General features: G+C 47.7%; 2 protein-coding genes across 2 annotated transcripts in view; both read left to right on the top strand.

Moving 5' to 3' along the window:
* The first annotated feature begins 29 nt into the window (after nucleotides 1–29).
* LOC105566902 lies at nucleotides 30–696 on the top strand. The gene is made up of 2 exons (XM_012021300.1): nucleotides 30–35; nucleotides 450–696. The coding sequence occupies exons 1-2, from the start codon at nucleotides 30–32 to the stop codon at nucleotides 624–626; spliced, it is 183 nt and encodes a 60-aa protein (XP_011876690.1). The 3' UTR covers nucleotides 627–696.
* Nucleotides 697–2,818: 2,122 nt separating this feature from the next.
* Nucleotides 2,819–16,015, top strand: part of LOC105566754 (syndecan) — an 83,069-nt gene continuing 69,872 nt past the window's right edge. Inside the window, exon 1 of the mRNA XM_012021007.1 lies at nucleotides 2,819–3,207. Within this exon, the coding sequence (XP_011876397.1) occupies nucleotides 3,130–3,207 (78 nt within the window). The 5' untranslated portion in view covers nucleotides 2,819–3,129. The remainder of the gene's footprint in view (nucleotides 3,208–16,015) is intronic.

The following is a 16,015-nucleotide window of genomic DNA, read 5'->3' as shown; positions in this document are numbered from 1 at the left end:
CGCCAAGTCCGACCCTGAATCCGAATCGGATGCGAGTTTGTTTCTCGCCCGTCTCTCGTAACCTCGTTAAAAGTATCTTCCGTCTGACACACAGTCAAAATTGCACTGTATACAAGATATATCCATTTTGCGTTACAATTTTACTTGGCGGCCGCAATGCTCCGACGTGTTCTCGCGGAAGCGCGCGTACATACGCCCGGGTACTTAATTCGATAATATTTCCGCCGTGATTTCCATCGGAACTTGCGTGATTTTTCCAACCGATGTAGGCGGTGACTCTTCTCTCGGTTTCAGGCATTTTAACGGGAGGAAGAAACACGATTCCAAACCGGATCAGGCGTCGTTCGGTGACGTTGCGTGTTGTGAGGCGGACTATTTTTACAAGCAGGTGATACAAACATTTCAGAGTCAAACGTTAACTGCGACGTTAAGGCATTGCGAACGATTAGGATAGGAAATTGCTGAAAGTTGTTAAGGAGAGGACGCAGGACGAGGTGGAGCACATGCGGAGAGAAGTGCAGATCATGCGGGACAAGATCGAGGAATATAATCGCGGCATAAACGAGAACCTGAGATTTTTGAGGGGCCTGGAGAGAGATCTGTCCGCCGGCGACAAAAAGACCTAGGCAGTCGTGCGTTCGTTTAAGAATCTGTAGGATTCCCATTTCGAATAAATGATTCGGATTTTTCCCTCAATCGCACGGCTTCTTTATACATTTAGGCGACCTCTAAACGTAACAATTTCTGGCATAATGATATCGATCGCTTCTCACGTTTGCGCCAATTTATATCCGTTCTATTTTATTTATACGTTAACATAAATGCGCTAGTAAACACGTGCAATATGCACGAGACAAGGAATACCGTGAAATTTGTGTATGAACTTGGCAAAAAATTATCTAATGTAACGATACGTCGCTTTCCAAATAGCACGGATTATAAACTCATGAAAGATTCGCTTTTCAATATTCCGTATGAATTAGCGTAATCTGCTCCAAATAAACTCGAAGGAAGTTCCTTTCCGGTGGTACAGAAAGATTCTATAAAAGTTTTGACAGCTTTTGACTTGTCGCGAAAGTAAGTTAAAGTTGTTCCGAATATAAAGAATTTCCTTTCCGGGAAAGAGTTCAGAATTCTTTTCGACAATTCTTAAGAATCTTTTTTTTATTCCTCCTAAATGTTTTCCATGTTATGGTACACGGGACGAAGATAGATAAATAGAATTCTATCTTGAATTGCGAGGCACAGGTCAGTCGAAATCGATTTAATACGGCATTAGTGTCGTCTATTGTCCAGATATTTCGTTACTATGCACATACATCGTAGACGATTATATAGTAATAGCGTTTCTTTATTTAAAGCTGTGCTTCCGCCCGCATTATTCGCGTTCGATCGGGAACAAGTTTTCGTTTCGCAGTGCGACGCAACGTAATCGCATTGTGAAAGTACGTGCGCTCGTTCGCGAGACGTCGGTACGATAAATTTGCTTGAATTTAGCGCCGCATCGCTTAGGCTGCATCGTTAGAACATTCGAAACAGCCCGTACTCGTCAATTACCTCCCGGAGGATTTACGTCCATTTCTATCCTTTTTCTAATTCATTCACGGAACGCGAAAGAGATATAAAAGGAGATCAAGGTTAATCTACATCGGCAAAATGGGGCGTCACTGATTAATCGCGAGATTTCGTGTCCATTTCTATCAATTAGATTTGGTCTCTTCCAGTTGCAAGAATTGGAAGGGGATAGAAAGTAAGTAGGATTAAAGCAAAGGCTGGCTTATGCAAGGCCGTGACCGTTAACTTGTGCCGGAATCGGTAAAAATGAACCGATACAGTCGACTATTCTCCTCACTTTTAAGGGGATCCTAAAGCCATCTGTTTTACCGACACATTCGAACATAGTTTTTGCGCTGATAAAACTTTTTATTAGCTCTTGTGCACAAAATAATGCCGGGATACGTTGCGGCCCGCATAGCAGAACATTTTCGTACTTAAAACACTCGGGTCAGAAGTCCAATGGAAAAGATATTGGTATTTAAAATTTTCAATTTTTAATCGTAAACAATTTGAAATTGGCTTCAATGAATCACAAAATTCTTCCACACGATTATAGTACGCATAGAAACAAAGCGCGGTTCACGACTTTATACAAAAAACGAAGAGAAAGTAAAAATATCACTTTATAAGTAATAGTGGTTAGGTCAGGTGACGGCTTCACATGCTGGTACTTTTAATTGCTCTTCGTTCTTTATATAAAGTCGCGAACCCCCCCGCTTTGTTTTTATGCGTACTGTAATCGTGTGGAAGAAGCTTGTAATTTTGTAAAGCCAATTTCAAAATTGTTTACGATTAAAAAATTGAAAATTCCGAATACCAATATCTTTTTCATTGGACTTATCCGAGTGTTTTAAGTATGAAAACGTTCTGCGATGCGGTCCGCAACGTGGCATTACTTTGTGCGCAAGAGCTAAGAAAAAGATTTACCAGCGCGAAAACTATATTCGAATGCGTGGGTAAAACAATTCTGACCGATTCCGAGATAACTGAACAAAGTCGCGGCCTCGCGTGAACCAGCCCATACAGCACAAACTTCCAAGGGACGTCCTCAGAACATCTTTAGGACGTCCTTAGGACGTAGAATGTCCTGCTGTATGGGAGCCTTGACACGGGCATCGGCAGAAAGCGCGGAAACGTCCGGCGACGGCGTTTCGAAACTGGCGCGAGATCGGCGGGACGGAGCAGCGCCACGCGCGCCTGCGCGCGCCTCGATTGGCAGATGACGCCGCGCGCGGGCGCGGCGCGGCGAGGCAGCATGGCGGCCAGTCGGGTCGGTCTGGTCGACGGTAGCGGGCGATCGTCGCGCCGCCCAGTGTCTCGCGGTTCATCGATCAGTGTGGTGTGTGTCGCGCGTTGTTGTTCCGGGAGATCTTTTTTTTCCTCCCCCTCTCCCTCGAGCGGTACGTCCGTCCCGACGTTTGTCACGGGTATACTGCCCTCGCGCCGTCGTCTCGCGCGGAGCGTCGCCGTCCCTCGCGCCTGGCCGCCTTCCGCGTTCCCCGTCGATTCGTGCGCGTGCATACGGGACGGGCGCCGGGCGAGCGGGGCCCATCGGGATCACAGGATAGAAAGATGCGGCTAAGGATACGCTGGATACTTCTGGTCAGCACGGCCGTGGTGATCATCGCGGGATGCGACGCCGCCACCGAGGTGAGTTCCGTACAGTCGCTTTAGCACGCGGCCGCGTTGCGGCACGGGGGGCGGAGGGAGGAGAGAGAGAGAGAGAGAGAGAGAGAGATGGACGGAGAGCGAAGAAAGGCGGCCGTTCCTCGGAATCTTTCGGCGTGAGGGACGCTCTCCGTTTCCCCGCTTTTCTTTTCGACGTACAACGGTCGCGCGACCAAAGGCAAAAGCCTGCGCCTTTCCCTTCGTCGCGTTAAGTGTTACGCCGCTGTCGAGGCATTCCCGCATTCCTGGCGTCACGTCGGGCCAGTGGTGTTCAAATCGAGGCCCCTCAAGTGCGCCGCTTTCGCGTCCGAGTATGTTCGCCGTTTCTCTCCCTCTCTCTCTTTCTCCCCTTCTTGTGCTCGCGCGCGCGCGAGCCGTTCCTCATTCTTGTCTGCGGTTTAATTTTCGCGAAGCGCAGAAACGCAAACGTGTGCGCGACAACCGTCGCGAGGTTTTCAACGTGACACAACGTCCACCTCGAATCGGGACGACCGTGCGGCGGCGACGGGTCTCGCCGCTCCCGCCTGGGACCCTTAAAGGGACAGACGCGCCCGCGTACGCGAAAACAAAACGCTATTTCGGAGCGCCGCTCGTCATATGAGCGCGCCGAGTTGGAAAGTGACGCGCGCTCTCGCTCTCTCTCTCTCTCTCTCTCCCCCTCTCTCTCTTTCTCTCCCCTCGTTCTCTTTCTCTCCGCGAACTTTTGTTCCGCTAATAAGTAAACGTTCGCGCCGGAGAAGTTGCGCTAAAGATCGAGTTTATCCCCCTCTCCCCCCGATAGTACCGTAACGAGGGCGTCCGCGTTGTTAGCTTTGTTAATAGAAACTTGGGGAAAGAATCGGAACAAGTTCGGCGCGCGCGCGCGCGCGCGCCCAAGCTTCGCGATTCGCTAATGAGGAGTGGATTTTGAAATTGACGTTTCGGGGGCGCGCGCGCGCTCCCCCCCCCCCCCCCTCTCGCTCTTTCTCTCTCCGGGCGAACGGGCCCGCGGACAAATGCCAATTATCGTCGTGTCGCGCGTCCCCCTTGTTTATGTTTTTATCGCTGAAATTCCCGCGGCCGCTCGTTTAATTAGTAAGCGGGGAATATTCTATATCGCGAAAACGCGCGCCGGGCCTCCCCCCTCCGCGCGCGCGCGCGCGGCTTTTTGCGGAATAATGGCCGTTCTAATGATGGTCGCGCGGCGTAATTCGACGGCGGCAAAACACGCGAGCAAAATATTTGTAACGCTCCGCGCGGCTGCTTTTTTTTTCCCCCGCGATGCGCGTTGACTAATGGCCAGGATAACAATTTGTATAAAGGTGCACGCGGTATCGATTGTACAAGATATTCGGGCAATTTTGTTGTCACGTTACGTTACGACGCGCGCGCGCGCGGGCGAAAAGCGTTTCGTCGAAAAAGAGAGGAGAAACGAAAATAAAAACGGAGCGCCGCGTTAGATTTTATTGTCCGCGGAGCGGACGAGGAGGGGAGGGGGGGGGTGGAAGAGTCCTGGAGCGCAGCGTTGGTGCGTCACGATCGAAAAACAGCTTTGGGGCGATCGCGCGAAGGGTCGGGTGCGTAAGGGCGTAGCGCACTAAATTTTCCCCGAGGTCCGCGCGACGCGGATATTCACCGACTCTCGCCCGGAGACTCGGAACCGCCTGTCGCGGCCGTCGAATAATGAGAGCCGCTCGAAAAATCGTATCTCGAGTTACGAGCCCTCGAGGCGAGGAGGGCCGTCGTCCTCCTCCTCGTCCTCCGCCCGGTCGGGCCGGAAAAAAGGAAAGATTGTCTCGCGAGAGACGCGCGGAATTTTCGGCGCGAATGCATTTCGGGGGAAAGACGGGGGGGGCTTTCTCGTTTGCCCTTTATCTCTCCCTTGGGCCGAGCATAAATCCCGTGCACCGCGCTTACACGTAGCGCAGTTACATTTTACAATTGCCGCGAGGACCTTTAATGCAAGCGGCGCGGAGGAAGGAGAAGTGGCGTGGAGGGGCGGGGCGGGAAGGGCCGCGCGTCCCGAAAGGCCGGCTGGTTTTAGCGGCCGATGAAATATCGCCGGTAATAATCTCGCTGTCTTCGCGCGGAAAATGCATACCTCGGTGCCGCGCCGCGGGTCGCTTCGCCGCCACGCCGCTTAAGCTATAAGAGGAGCTTATAAATATTCCCTCGTATCGCCGCGGCCGCCGTCTCCGCCGTCTCCGCCACGGGTCTTTAGTGGAGAAAGAATCGTTTCTTAATAGCGCGAGGCTCGTTATCGATGCCTTTCCGCCGAGTGCCTCGTCGAGCCGCCCGAAAATCGAGATTCTCCCCTCCCCCCATTTCTCGCCTTCTTCCCCCGCGTGATTATTTTTTAATGGCGCGTTCGCTCGCGATCCAATAACGAATGCCGCTCTCTGAAAATCAATCGGTGAATTATTGTTGTAAAAACAGCGAACTGATTAACTTTTAGAGAGTACAATGCGCTCGCGAAATTCTTTGTGCAGTAAACTTTCAAGGGGGTATAATCACTTGATCGTAATCGCGGGACAGTGTCACCGAAATTATTATGAAATCCTTACGAAGTCCCCGTGTAATCGTTTTCTCTTAATTTTCAAGTCTCTTCACTTAGACGATAAACCTTAAATTTGAATATTTTCTCAGTCCATTTTCCGAAAAAATCAACTTCTTTTAGCGCGCATCCAAATATATATCATAGTTCACATTTATAAACGCGTATTCTATTCATAATAAGACTGAAGTAGTTGCTGGCTGGTGGAACAACAGCGAGTCGAAAGGTTGATACACCTTTGCGCGCAAATTCGGAACAATAAACGGTAGATACAAATACAAAAAATTACCTTTCGTTAAGACCGCGGTTAGACAAGTGGGAAGCGAGGAAACACGTTTTCTACCTAAACGGATACTACAATCTTACCTGAAATTACAGGCAAATACTTGTTAGTAAAATAAGAAAATATATTTTGAGGAAATCTAACGGCTCGTTGAGGTTTAACGTTACATATTTTTCAACGTGCATGTAAGAAAATGATTTGCAATTAGATGAGACTATTTGTAATCAGATGAAATCGTGTAATCGGTGGGACAACATTTCAGCTAGCGGTTACCCCCTTGGTAAACTTCCGACATAATTTAATCGGATCGGGCAAATAATACCGTACGTGAGTTAATAATTTCGAAAAATTACAAGTCAGAAAGCTGAAACTTGACCGAGAAATTAAAGGGATGCGCGCGAACATTGAATGGAGCTAACTGAGAAATTAACAAGACACTCTTCAACCGCGCAGAAAAAGAAGCGTCGGATCAACTCTATGCTGTTTTGTACGTACGCAGCAGTCTGTAATCTTCTTAGAAGCGCGTGGTAATCCGACGTTTCAGCAATATTGCAGTCTTATTGAAACACTGCAATTGTCACATCGAGAACGCACGCGGAGTAAAAAATAAAATGTTAATGTCGACATTTTTCACTCGTTCCAAAAAGTCCACTCTAAATTTCGAGTTAAAATAACATTCATCGCGTGTGTTACTTTTTGACACACTATAAATGTTAATTAATTAACGCTATCTTCACGTTTATGCTTATGCTCTTTTAACCATAAGTGTGACGTAATGAAAACAGGGAGGATAAGTAAACTGTACGAATAGTTGCAAATCAGAACGGTTGAAATAATTTTTAAGAAACGTCGATATTCCACGTTTCGGTTGATTTTTTGAAATAGTTTTGTTAAACGAACTCAAGGTGATATGCAATTTTTAAATGACGTACATTGAGAGTCAAGTTATTACGTTAACATAAACATGGCACACAAAAATGTTGCGGAAATAATAATATATCTGTCTTATGTTAATTTTACGTTGAAATAATAATCAAGTCTTGGTAAGACAAGAGAACTTTAACATTTCAACATTTTCACTGCGTATAATTATTTTAATCATTATAGCCTTCGATTTGAAAATCTATTATCCGACATTGTTTCCTTTCCACTGAAGATAATTATTCTTTTATAGTAAGCATATTTTCTTTTATAGTAAGCAAACTTTCTTGTTTAAATTATATACAATTGCTTCGTTCAAGTTTTCCTACCTTTAACGCAATATAATCTCATTTCAAGATTTTCACGTTGAAACGACGTATTTTCCAAGGAAGAATATTCTTTTTTTCTGTGTGCACTGTCGAGAGAGTATTTCTTATTATAATTGAATATCACACGGTACTCTGTACGTGGTATCGAAGCTTTACATTGAAAACGATAAAAATGCCCCTCGGTCACATTCGATCTAACGGATACCTCCTCTACCTTATTAGTCCGTTAAATCGAAGGTTCGCTGCATTTGTTTTCCGCGAACCGTTTGGCCGTACGTACGGGGTGGGTGTGTTGTATGCGTGCGTTTCGCCAAATTGCTTCTCGGGCTCCCAAACAAAGAAATGTCAATAGGTGACTGGTTTCGTTCCGCGAACCCCCGTTTCTCGTTATCGGAGAATGGATATACGAATAGCCGACGTCGTACGGTAAATAAAGATCGTCGCTCGGCGACGAGACCCCGGCGCGGCTGACAAGAAGCCGCGAGTCGGCGACGAGCTCGGGCCGGTCAGCTGACGGCGGTGGATTTAATTTCGCGCGGCGGCTCGCCGTTCCGCGTGTTGTTCCGGGAAGAGCCGGAAGTCGGCGCCGACTCTGGACGGGGAGCCGCTTGTGACTTTCGGGGGCTCGTGAGGCCGGTCGTCTCTCGCTCCTCTCGGCCGGAAGGAGCGCCGATACGCGACGAGATCCGCGAACGATGGACATTAATGGCCTTTTACGGCGACGCCTGACCCGCCCGTCGTTAGATCGTGTCTCGTGGCTACTGGTACGTGTACCGGTATCGAGTACACGTACGCGCGCCGTTTGCGCGTGTGCGCGGGGAGAACGAGGGCATGTCTTTCGATACGACGGTGTCATGGTGTCGGCGTATATACGCCTGGCGTAAGTGTCGGTGGCGCTCGTTCTACGCCTTTCCTTCGCCGTGTACACGAGTCGATAATTGATAGACAGCGGAGACAACGGTGTCGCGTTGTCGTCGTCGTCTTGCCTGTCCGCTCGCTCCGTCTCCCCCCGCCTCTCCCCGCGGGCAAGAAATTAAGTTTGATTAATATCGTAACGCGGTATCGAGACACTTTCGTCGGGGAAATTGCGGGCAATTGAGCATCAAGTGGATTTTCGCGGTATCGATGACGCGCTAGCGCGCGCCTCGGTCGCGCACGTCTCGTTAATTATTCATCCGCTAATATCGTTCGTAGAATACAGGACGCGCCGATTAATGTAGAACTTGGCTACGAGATGCCTATTCATTTCGCCCGGCAGCTCGATCCACGGTCAAACTTGCTCCGTTTGCCGATGCGAGTAAATCGAGACGGATACTATTTACCTTGGCAAGCCGCATTGTTTCCGCCTTCGGTTACGGTATAAATTTTACGTAATTACGTTAATGCGCTTCGAGAGACGATACCGTTGCCGATACGCGGCGAGTAACCAAGTAAACACATATTTGTTTCCCCAACTAATATGAATAATTATATTAAAACGTTTCCCGTTGAAATTTCCCTCGCAATTTGCGCTCGCTCGAATATCGTCGGAGGGGTCTGTTTTTTTCTTCCGCGAGTACCGCGCGGCGCAATTTCGTCAGGTTTCCAGAGTGGTTTAATTAATTCTTGAACGCTGTGTCTTGCACATGTATCTCTCCTCTCCTCCGGGTATTCGCGTAGTTTGTGGGACAAGTCGTCGTTGGAGGGTGTCTCCTTATTTGGTCCGTTCGAGTACGTGAGGAGGAGCCTTAATTCGTGCAACTTGCCGATAAGACGCGTTCGACGGCGAGCCCCGAATCTCGCGTAGGAGAATCGATCGCTTTGCCCAACGATGCCTGACGGAAAGTCCGAGTTATTCGCGGTGTGTTTTTGACGCATCGCAAAATAGCGTTTTTAAAAGGCAAGACAATCGGGAGGCGTCCATAATTACTTCTCGTAGGCTTTTAGAAACGAGTGTTATATTTGTAAATTCAAACCCTGAGGTAATATTTTTCGCGAGAAATTTTCTGTATTGTCAAAAGTGCCAGATAGGGTCAATAAAAACACTCAAGTTGTTAATTACCGCTGGCGACACGAAGAATATTCTTGTTAGTTCGTTATACGCCATTGACCTCAAATATGGTGTTTCCACGTAATTGGGAAAAGGGGACAGGGAGATATTTAAAAGTCGCGTACCGACAGCTCTGTGTACTGCCGGCAACCCGAATCGGCGCGCAGTTTAACCCTTTGAAGCATACGTTTTTCTGTTGAATCATTTTTTGTGAAACTTTGTGTACAAGGGTTTTTGGGGTCGCTGATTACGCTGATCCGTTATCAGATTTTAATAATTCGAAATGGCGGATTCAAAACTTAAAACAATAACATCATTCAACTGTAATTCAACTGTGCTAAGAAATTTAGATGTTTATTAGGACACATGGAAATCTAAATTCCACTGAAATTCTTATAGATTATAAAAAATAGCGCAAAATTTGCCGATTTCAGATTCTTGTTTATAAAGTGTTATTTTCTAATTGCACACCTGATCCGTAGGTACCGAGTTTTGAATGGAAACATCGAATTCGTAATCCGCGACCTAAAAAGTCTCTAAATACCGTAATCAAACGAAAATGCTGAAAAGCTTGAAAACTTAAAATATTCACGTTCTTTGTATCCGCCATTTTGGGTCGGCTATTTTGAATTTTGAAAATCTGACATCAGATTCGTAATGAGCGACCCCGAAAACTCATTTGTACAAAGCTTTCAAGAAATAATCTTAAAAAACTTGGTCAGTAATGAATTTTTCCGAAAGTATTAAAGACTACTCAACTTTTTTTTATGTTCTTTTATTGCTAAGATACCCCAAAAATGCAAAAAACCGACCTAAATGCGTTAACTAGAAATTAAACGGCTAAAAAGTAAAGAAGTTGAGGTTATGTTGTCTTATTGCTAAGATACCCCAAAAATGCAGAAAGCCTCGACCTAAATGCGTTAACTAGAAATTAAATGGCCAAAAAGTAAAGAAGTTGAGGTGGTAACGTGGGTCACCACGATGCTTCAAAGGGTTAAAAGTCGAAAAATAGACGCGGAGATACCATCTTTATACTGTTATTGCGACAAATATTGCCTCGGTGGTCGAATTGGTGAGACGCCCGCCTAGAGTGGTTCCAGGTTCAAGCCCTGGCTGGGGTAATATTTTTCGCAAAAAATTTTCTGTGTTATCAAAAATGCCTGATATATTAATAAACACACCGAAGTTATATTTAGAGTTTATCGAATGCGAGGAAACGGATCGCCCCCTCGTAAAGTTTATCGCGCGATCTCTCGAGCCCCCGTACGACAAGGTAGTTATTAAATGATTTTCGCCGCGCTTAACGATACGTTGGAAAAAGGATCGCAAGTGGGTCGACTTTATATCTCAAATAATCGCGGGGCTCGCGGCGGCACGCGACTAACGGGGAAACGAGGAGCTTCGGGAGGAGGAGGAGGAGGAGGAGGCGATATCGGGGTCAGACGGGAATTTTCGTACGAGATTCAAGTATTTTACGAGCGCCACCCATTAAACGGCCACGAGCAAAGCTCTCGAAAAATCTGCGCTTCTCCCCCTCGGTATACGTTTCATACAATTTCCCCGTGGATACGCATATTAATAAGCACTCGCGTGACATGGTCTCCCTTTATGAATTTTCTTCGGCGCGGGTACTTTGAATTTTGGCTATCGGTCGGTCGGGGGCCGGTCCTGTTCAATATTTCCATTGTATTCCGGGCTCGTGGATAGCATCGCGATTCATATATTATATAATGTTTTATCAGCATGCGCGAGCACGTACACATGAATAAACGAAGATAATAAAAAGTAAATAGACGATAAAGCAGCCTCTCAATAACGGGACATCGAACGAGAGAGCATCCCGTACGATACGCGGAAAGGGAGGGATAGACCTTCGGGATCCTTTCTACATCCTCGTTACAGAGCGTATCCCACCGCGCTTCGTCTCACCTCGGGTCCCCCCCGTCTGCGCGCCTTTGAGATAAACTCGGGAACGATACGCGCGTTGCGCGCGCGATCGACGTGATACTCTGTGATAAAGAAAGGAAAAGAAATTTGTACGTATCGCGCGCGTCTCCTCCACTTTGGGAGGTGGCGCGCCGTCCGAGCCGTCGAGACCGCCGACGAGGGCGAGCCACATCAAAGGCAGTTTAGGTAAAGGGCGTTATCGGATACTTACTTAGGAATTAATGTAACCGAAGCGCCGCGCCACCACGCACGCAACGCGTACGTGTGACGAGTGCGACCGATCGAACGACGTAATTGCAACGATGAAAATTTACATTATACGAGTAGATGTGAAAGCTAAATTATACCTCGTATAACAAATTAATGACATAATAATTAGCAATTGCGAAGTTAATTAAAACCGCTCCGTCCTTTTTCTCCATTTTATGCAAAATGAATTATTGAATAATGATGATAACTGCGTTCCCCATTATATCTCTATACGCGCGCGCGTATACATTGTTTACGCAGGTTTTAATTGTATCTATGCATTTTTTTCGTGCGAGGCCCAATAGACGCGTATCCCGGCGATTTAATACGTTTCCGGCGTATAATTCGAGAGCCATTTAAGCCCCAGAGATAGCTTTTGCGACAAAAGGCCTCAGGTTCATTGTCCTCCGACGAGGACGAGTCATTTTCTTGGTGAACCTCGCTCCGTTCTTGCCGTCATACTTTAATCTGCGGTTCCTGAAAGCTCTTTCTGCTCTCGGTAAGGTCGGACTTTCGTGGATCTCGCTCGTTTCTTACACACTTACACAGCCACACACATAGGTAGAGATTGCTACAGTCCACGTCGCTTGGATTCGCAGTCTAAAAGTCGCCGGTGGTACCAGGAACCCTTCTACAATCCACCCCCGATCGTCTCGGGACGGGCGCGCGCGAGCGTCTCGTGGAAATTGGCTCGTTACTCTTCAGTTTTCGCAGGCTTCCGAGCTTCTCGGGGCCCAGAAAAAAGAAACTTTCATCCATCTTGCTCACGCTGTCGCGCGGGCGACAAGCTTCCTTCCTGTATGCTTTTTCAGCTCTTCCTTTTTGGGAGTTTTCCAGCTTTCCACAACGCGCGCGCATTCCTTACCCTCCGTGCTCGCAATTCCTCTTCGCGACGGGATGACGGTCGAGGGCTGCGACCCGTATTATATGAAGAATCTACCTTCGGGCCGAGGTACATCTACGCTGAATCGTCTCTCCGGCGGAAAAGATGTTCTCTAATGATACCCGCGCTTCCGTCCAGGGTCAGTTTTGTAACGACCGGCTAATTACGCTCGGCCGCGAGTCGCGTTTCGTTAAAGCGGCCATCCGCGAGGATTCACCCAATTTTGGCTGGGAATTCCGGGCGCGCGACGCCACGACGCGACGCGAATAAAACACTCGCGCCGCTTTGATTCTAAATAATTTGCCCGAAACTAATGCAACGTTGTATGCCCGGGCGCGCTTAATGCATATTTATGCGACAGATCCGGCGGGCGTTGCGTTTTGCATATCGCCGGGTGTCATCGCGTTCCTTTATCCGTTTATTGAGCCCCGGTACATCAAGGGGCGGCTTTAAGCGTCCTTTGAGGCATGTCAAGATGCGAAATAATGAAACGGGCCGACGTTAAGATGGATTAGAAATCGCCGTTCGACTTTTCTTCCCGTCTCTCGTTCCTCACGCTGGTCTGCCGCCCTTCCATTCTCTTCCCGTGTCAGAGAATGAGAAATTGGATCGCGTCGATAATACAACTATCATCGTGCCTTTGTTTGCATGCAGCCGGTTTCAATTCAGTTTAGCTTCTCTCTCTCTCTCTCTCTCCCTTTCATCCCATCTTTACTTTCTTACTTTCGTTACTTCCGTTTCCTCCTCTCGGTTCGGCGACAGTCTGTCGCGCGACAAGACCTACAATTACTCGTATCTCTCCTTGCCGGTTTGCACATATCTTGACCTTTTTACGCCTTCGACTTGTTCCGCGCATCGCGAGCTTCTTTTAAACAGCCCTCGCAGTCAAATGTATATTCTCGCCCCAGCGCCTCGGTTCTTCGCCAGATTAGCGGATTTTCTCGTCGCGCTTCTCCTTTCCGTCTATTTCAAAATCCGACTGATAAAATTCGTGGATATCGATATCCTCGCGCAGCCTCGTACAGTCGACAGAATGTTTCAGGCATTTTCCACCGCGAATTCCATCGGTGTCTTCCTTTTTCCCTTCCTGCCTCGGTTCCCCCTTTTTTTCCCTCTTATTTCGTGCACGTATCTCGCCGGTTGCCAACTCAGAAATATACCTTCGAGTTTATATAGCTCTAATATACCAGGAAATTCCTCGTTATACAGCGACTCGTTGCCGGTACCGGTATTATTATATCGGCAATAATTCCGATTCGCGGAGCTTTTCTCTCGCTCATTCAATTTCAATTCAGTTTAGCTTCTCTCTCTATCTCTCTTTCATCCCTCCTTTACTTTCTTACTTTCGTTTCTTCCGTTTCTTCCTCTCGGCTTCGCGACAGTCTGTCGCGCGACACGACCAACAATTACTCGTATCTCTCCTTATGAAATCTAACCGCCTACGACCTTCCACTTCTGGATAAGGATAACTCGCCTCGGTGCACCGGAATTCTTCGGATTTGCTCGAGCGGAACAAAAACGGAGGAAGTGATTTTCGATCGCTTGTACATGTCTCGGTATCATTTCATTTCGCTAAATGCCGGGTGGGCGGAGAACCAAGATATAGGTTCGTACGCGCAGGGTTTGCCAGAGGCGAGTTCACCTCGTCCGAGAACACGCGATAGCTTATTTGCTGTTTATAAGCCAAGTTTTCGCTGATTAGACTACGTATTTGTCATTATCGGTCGCGCACACGGCACATAAACGGAATGTAATCTCGCAGGCCGGAACGAACGGCACTTCTCTTGGAAAGTTCGCCGAGTAATCGACGTTACGTCCCCGGTTTTTCTTCAGAGTGGATACTCCTCGCTTTAAGAGGACGGTTCCGGGATGCGCAAATATGCTTACTAGACAACCGGGCGAAACTTGGAGTTGGCATTGTTATTCCGCGCAATTCAAATAAGAATTGAAAACTGAACTGCCGAAGTGCGCTCTTTCGCCAACTTCGCCATTGTAACGTAATTGCGAAATGCTGCCGGACAGGCAGTCGCGTTGTCGCCGTAAACTTTTCTTCCCCGACACAGAGGATGCCGCGCTCTCTCCTTTGTCCAGCCAGCGGATCGTCCATAAGATAGTTTTAAATTACTTTAGATCTCGGCAAACGCGCGGTAGTCAGATCTTAATTGGTTTTACACCGATAGAGAAATATGTAGTACTTCAAACTATAATAGCAACCATATAGACACAGCGGAAAAATAGTATCGTGTGCCGTTGGCTTCAGTAGTTGGAAGAATGAGATAAAAATGTGGTTAGCTCCTGAAATGACTAGAAATTATAGTGAAATTGTGGTAACTGCAACCATTTTCTACTCTGTCAGTGCACGTCGGTCGCATACAAAATCGCCGTCTGTAACGTAAACTTATTCCATCGCGATTGCGTACAATCACGCGTATTCATACGTAGGGTCGAGGCATCTCTCGTTCTCTCTCGAGCTGTTGAACCGACTAGAAGAACGTTTGAACGGTTTCGAGAAAACGAGGCTAATCGCCTTTCTCTTGTACGTGCTCCGTCCCGCAGCCTGGAACGTCCGATAAGTCTCGTCTCGGGGAGACCATCCATGTTTGGTCCAGTCTACCCACCTCTATCCCTTCCCACCGGCACCGGTGCACCCACTCGCGCCCACGCGTGGAAAGTCGTCGCGTCGCGTTGCGTAAATACGTTACGTGCGTTTGACTCGCGCATACGTATGCACGGGCGTGCGTGCGTGTTGGTGACCCTCCGGAAAGGGAATCGAGCCGCTCGAGACAGCGCACTTCTAACGGTATCGTGCCAGGGCTCTTTGGAAGCTGCAGACGCCCGAATAATTAACGTTACGGCATACACGACGAGTCGCGCGCACACACGCGCGCGAATGCTTGATTGCAAATTAAAGTAAGGCCGTTTACGCAAACGAAATCTCGTTTGGGAGTAGGATCCGTTTGCTCCAGTTTACCTCGTCTCTTTTTACCTGACATTATGACTGTGTCACGTTTAATCGATGCGACTAATAATAATCCAGGCGCGACCTCGCTGTGACGCGAGTTCATCAAAGTTGATGTAATACACGCGATGACTAACTATGATGACTGTGCCCGAACGACTGATAAATAAGCGAACTGTGATCATCGTCCGGTTATGCGCTCATCCATCCTGCGGTTTCCGCACGGTGATTTCACGGACTTCCCTTTGTCACACCTTACGGCGTAAAGGGCGTTTACAAATTCGCTGCTCGTGTAACGTTATTTGCGCTCTGCGCGATATATTTAAACGCGACAGTTGCATTTCAATCGCGCTTACGAGTCTGCCGGAAGAGATCCGATGGCTCGATACACGTTGGTGAACGTTCTCGCTTCAACGGCCACACCTTGTCTACGTTGGGCACGCGAGAGGAGCCGCGCGTATTAATTAAATTAAATGCATTTAGATGATTGAAGACGGACCGTTTTTATTACGCGAATGTACACGCGTGCGTGCGTGCACGCGCAAAAGTATTGGTGCGTCACTCGCTACAGATTTTAATTTCGCTCTTCTTATTGCCGCGTAGTCACGAGCTATAAAGTATATATTTTGTTTTTAAATGGTGGAAAGAGCGCGCCGT

This window comes from Vollenhovia emeryi, unplaced genomic scaffold, assembly GCF_000949405.1.
Source record: "Vollenhovia emeryi isolate VEMERY1.0 unplaced genomic scaffold, V.emery_V1.0 DF939142.1, whole genome shotgun sequence".
Taxonomy (NCBI): Eukaryota; Metazoa; Arthropoda; class Insecta; order Hymenoptera; family Formicidae; genus Vollenhovia; species Vollenhovia emeryi.
Note: the sequence above shows the minus strand (reverse complement) of the source record. Positions and strands in the feature narration are given on the sequence as shown.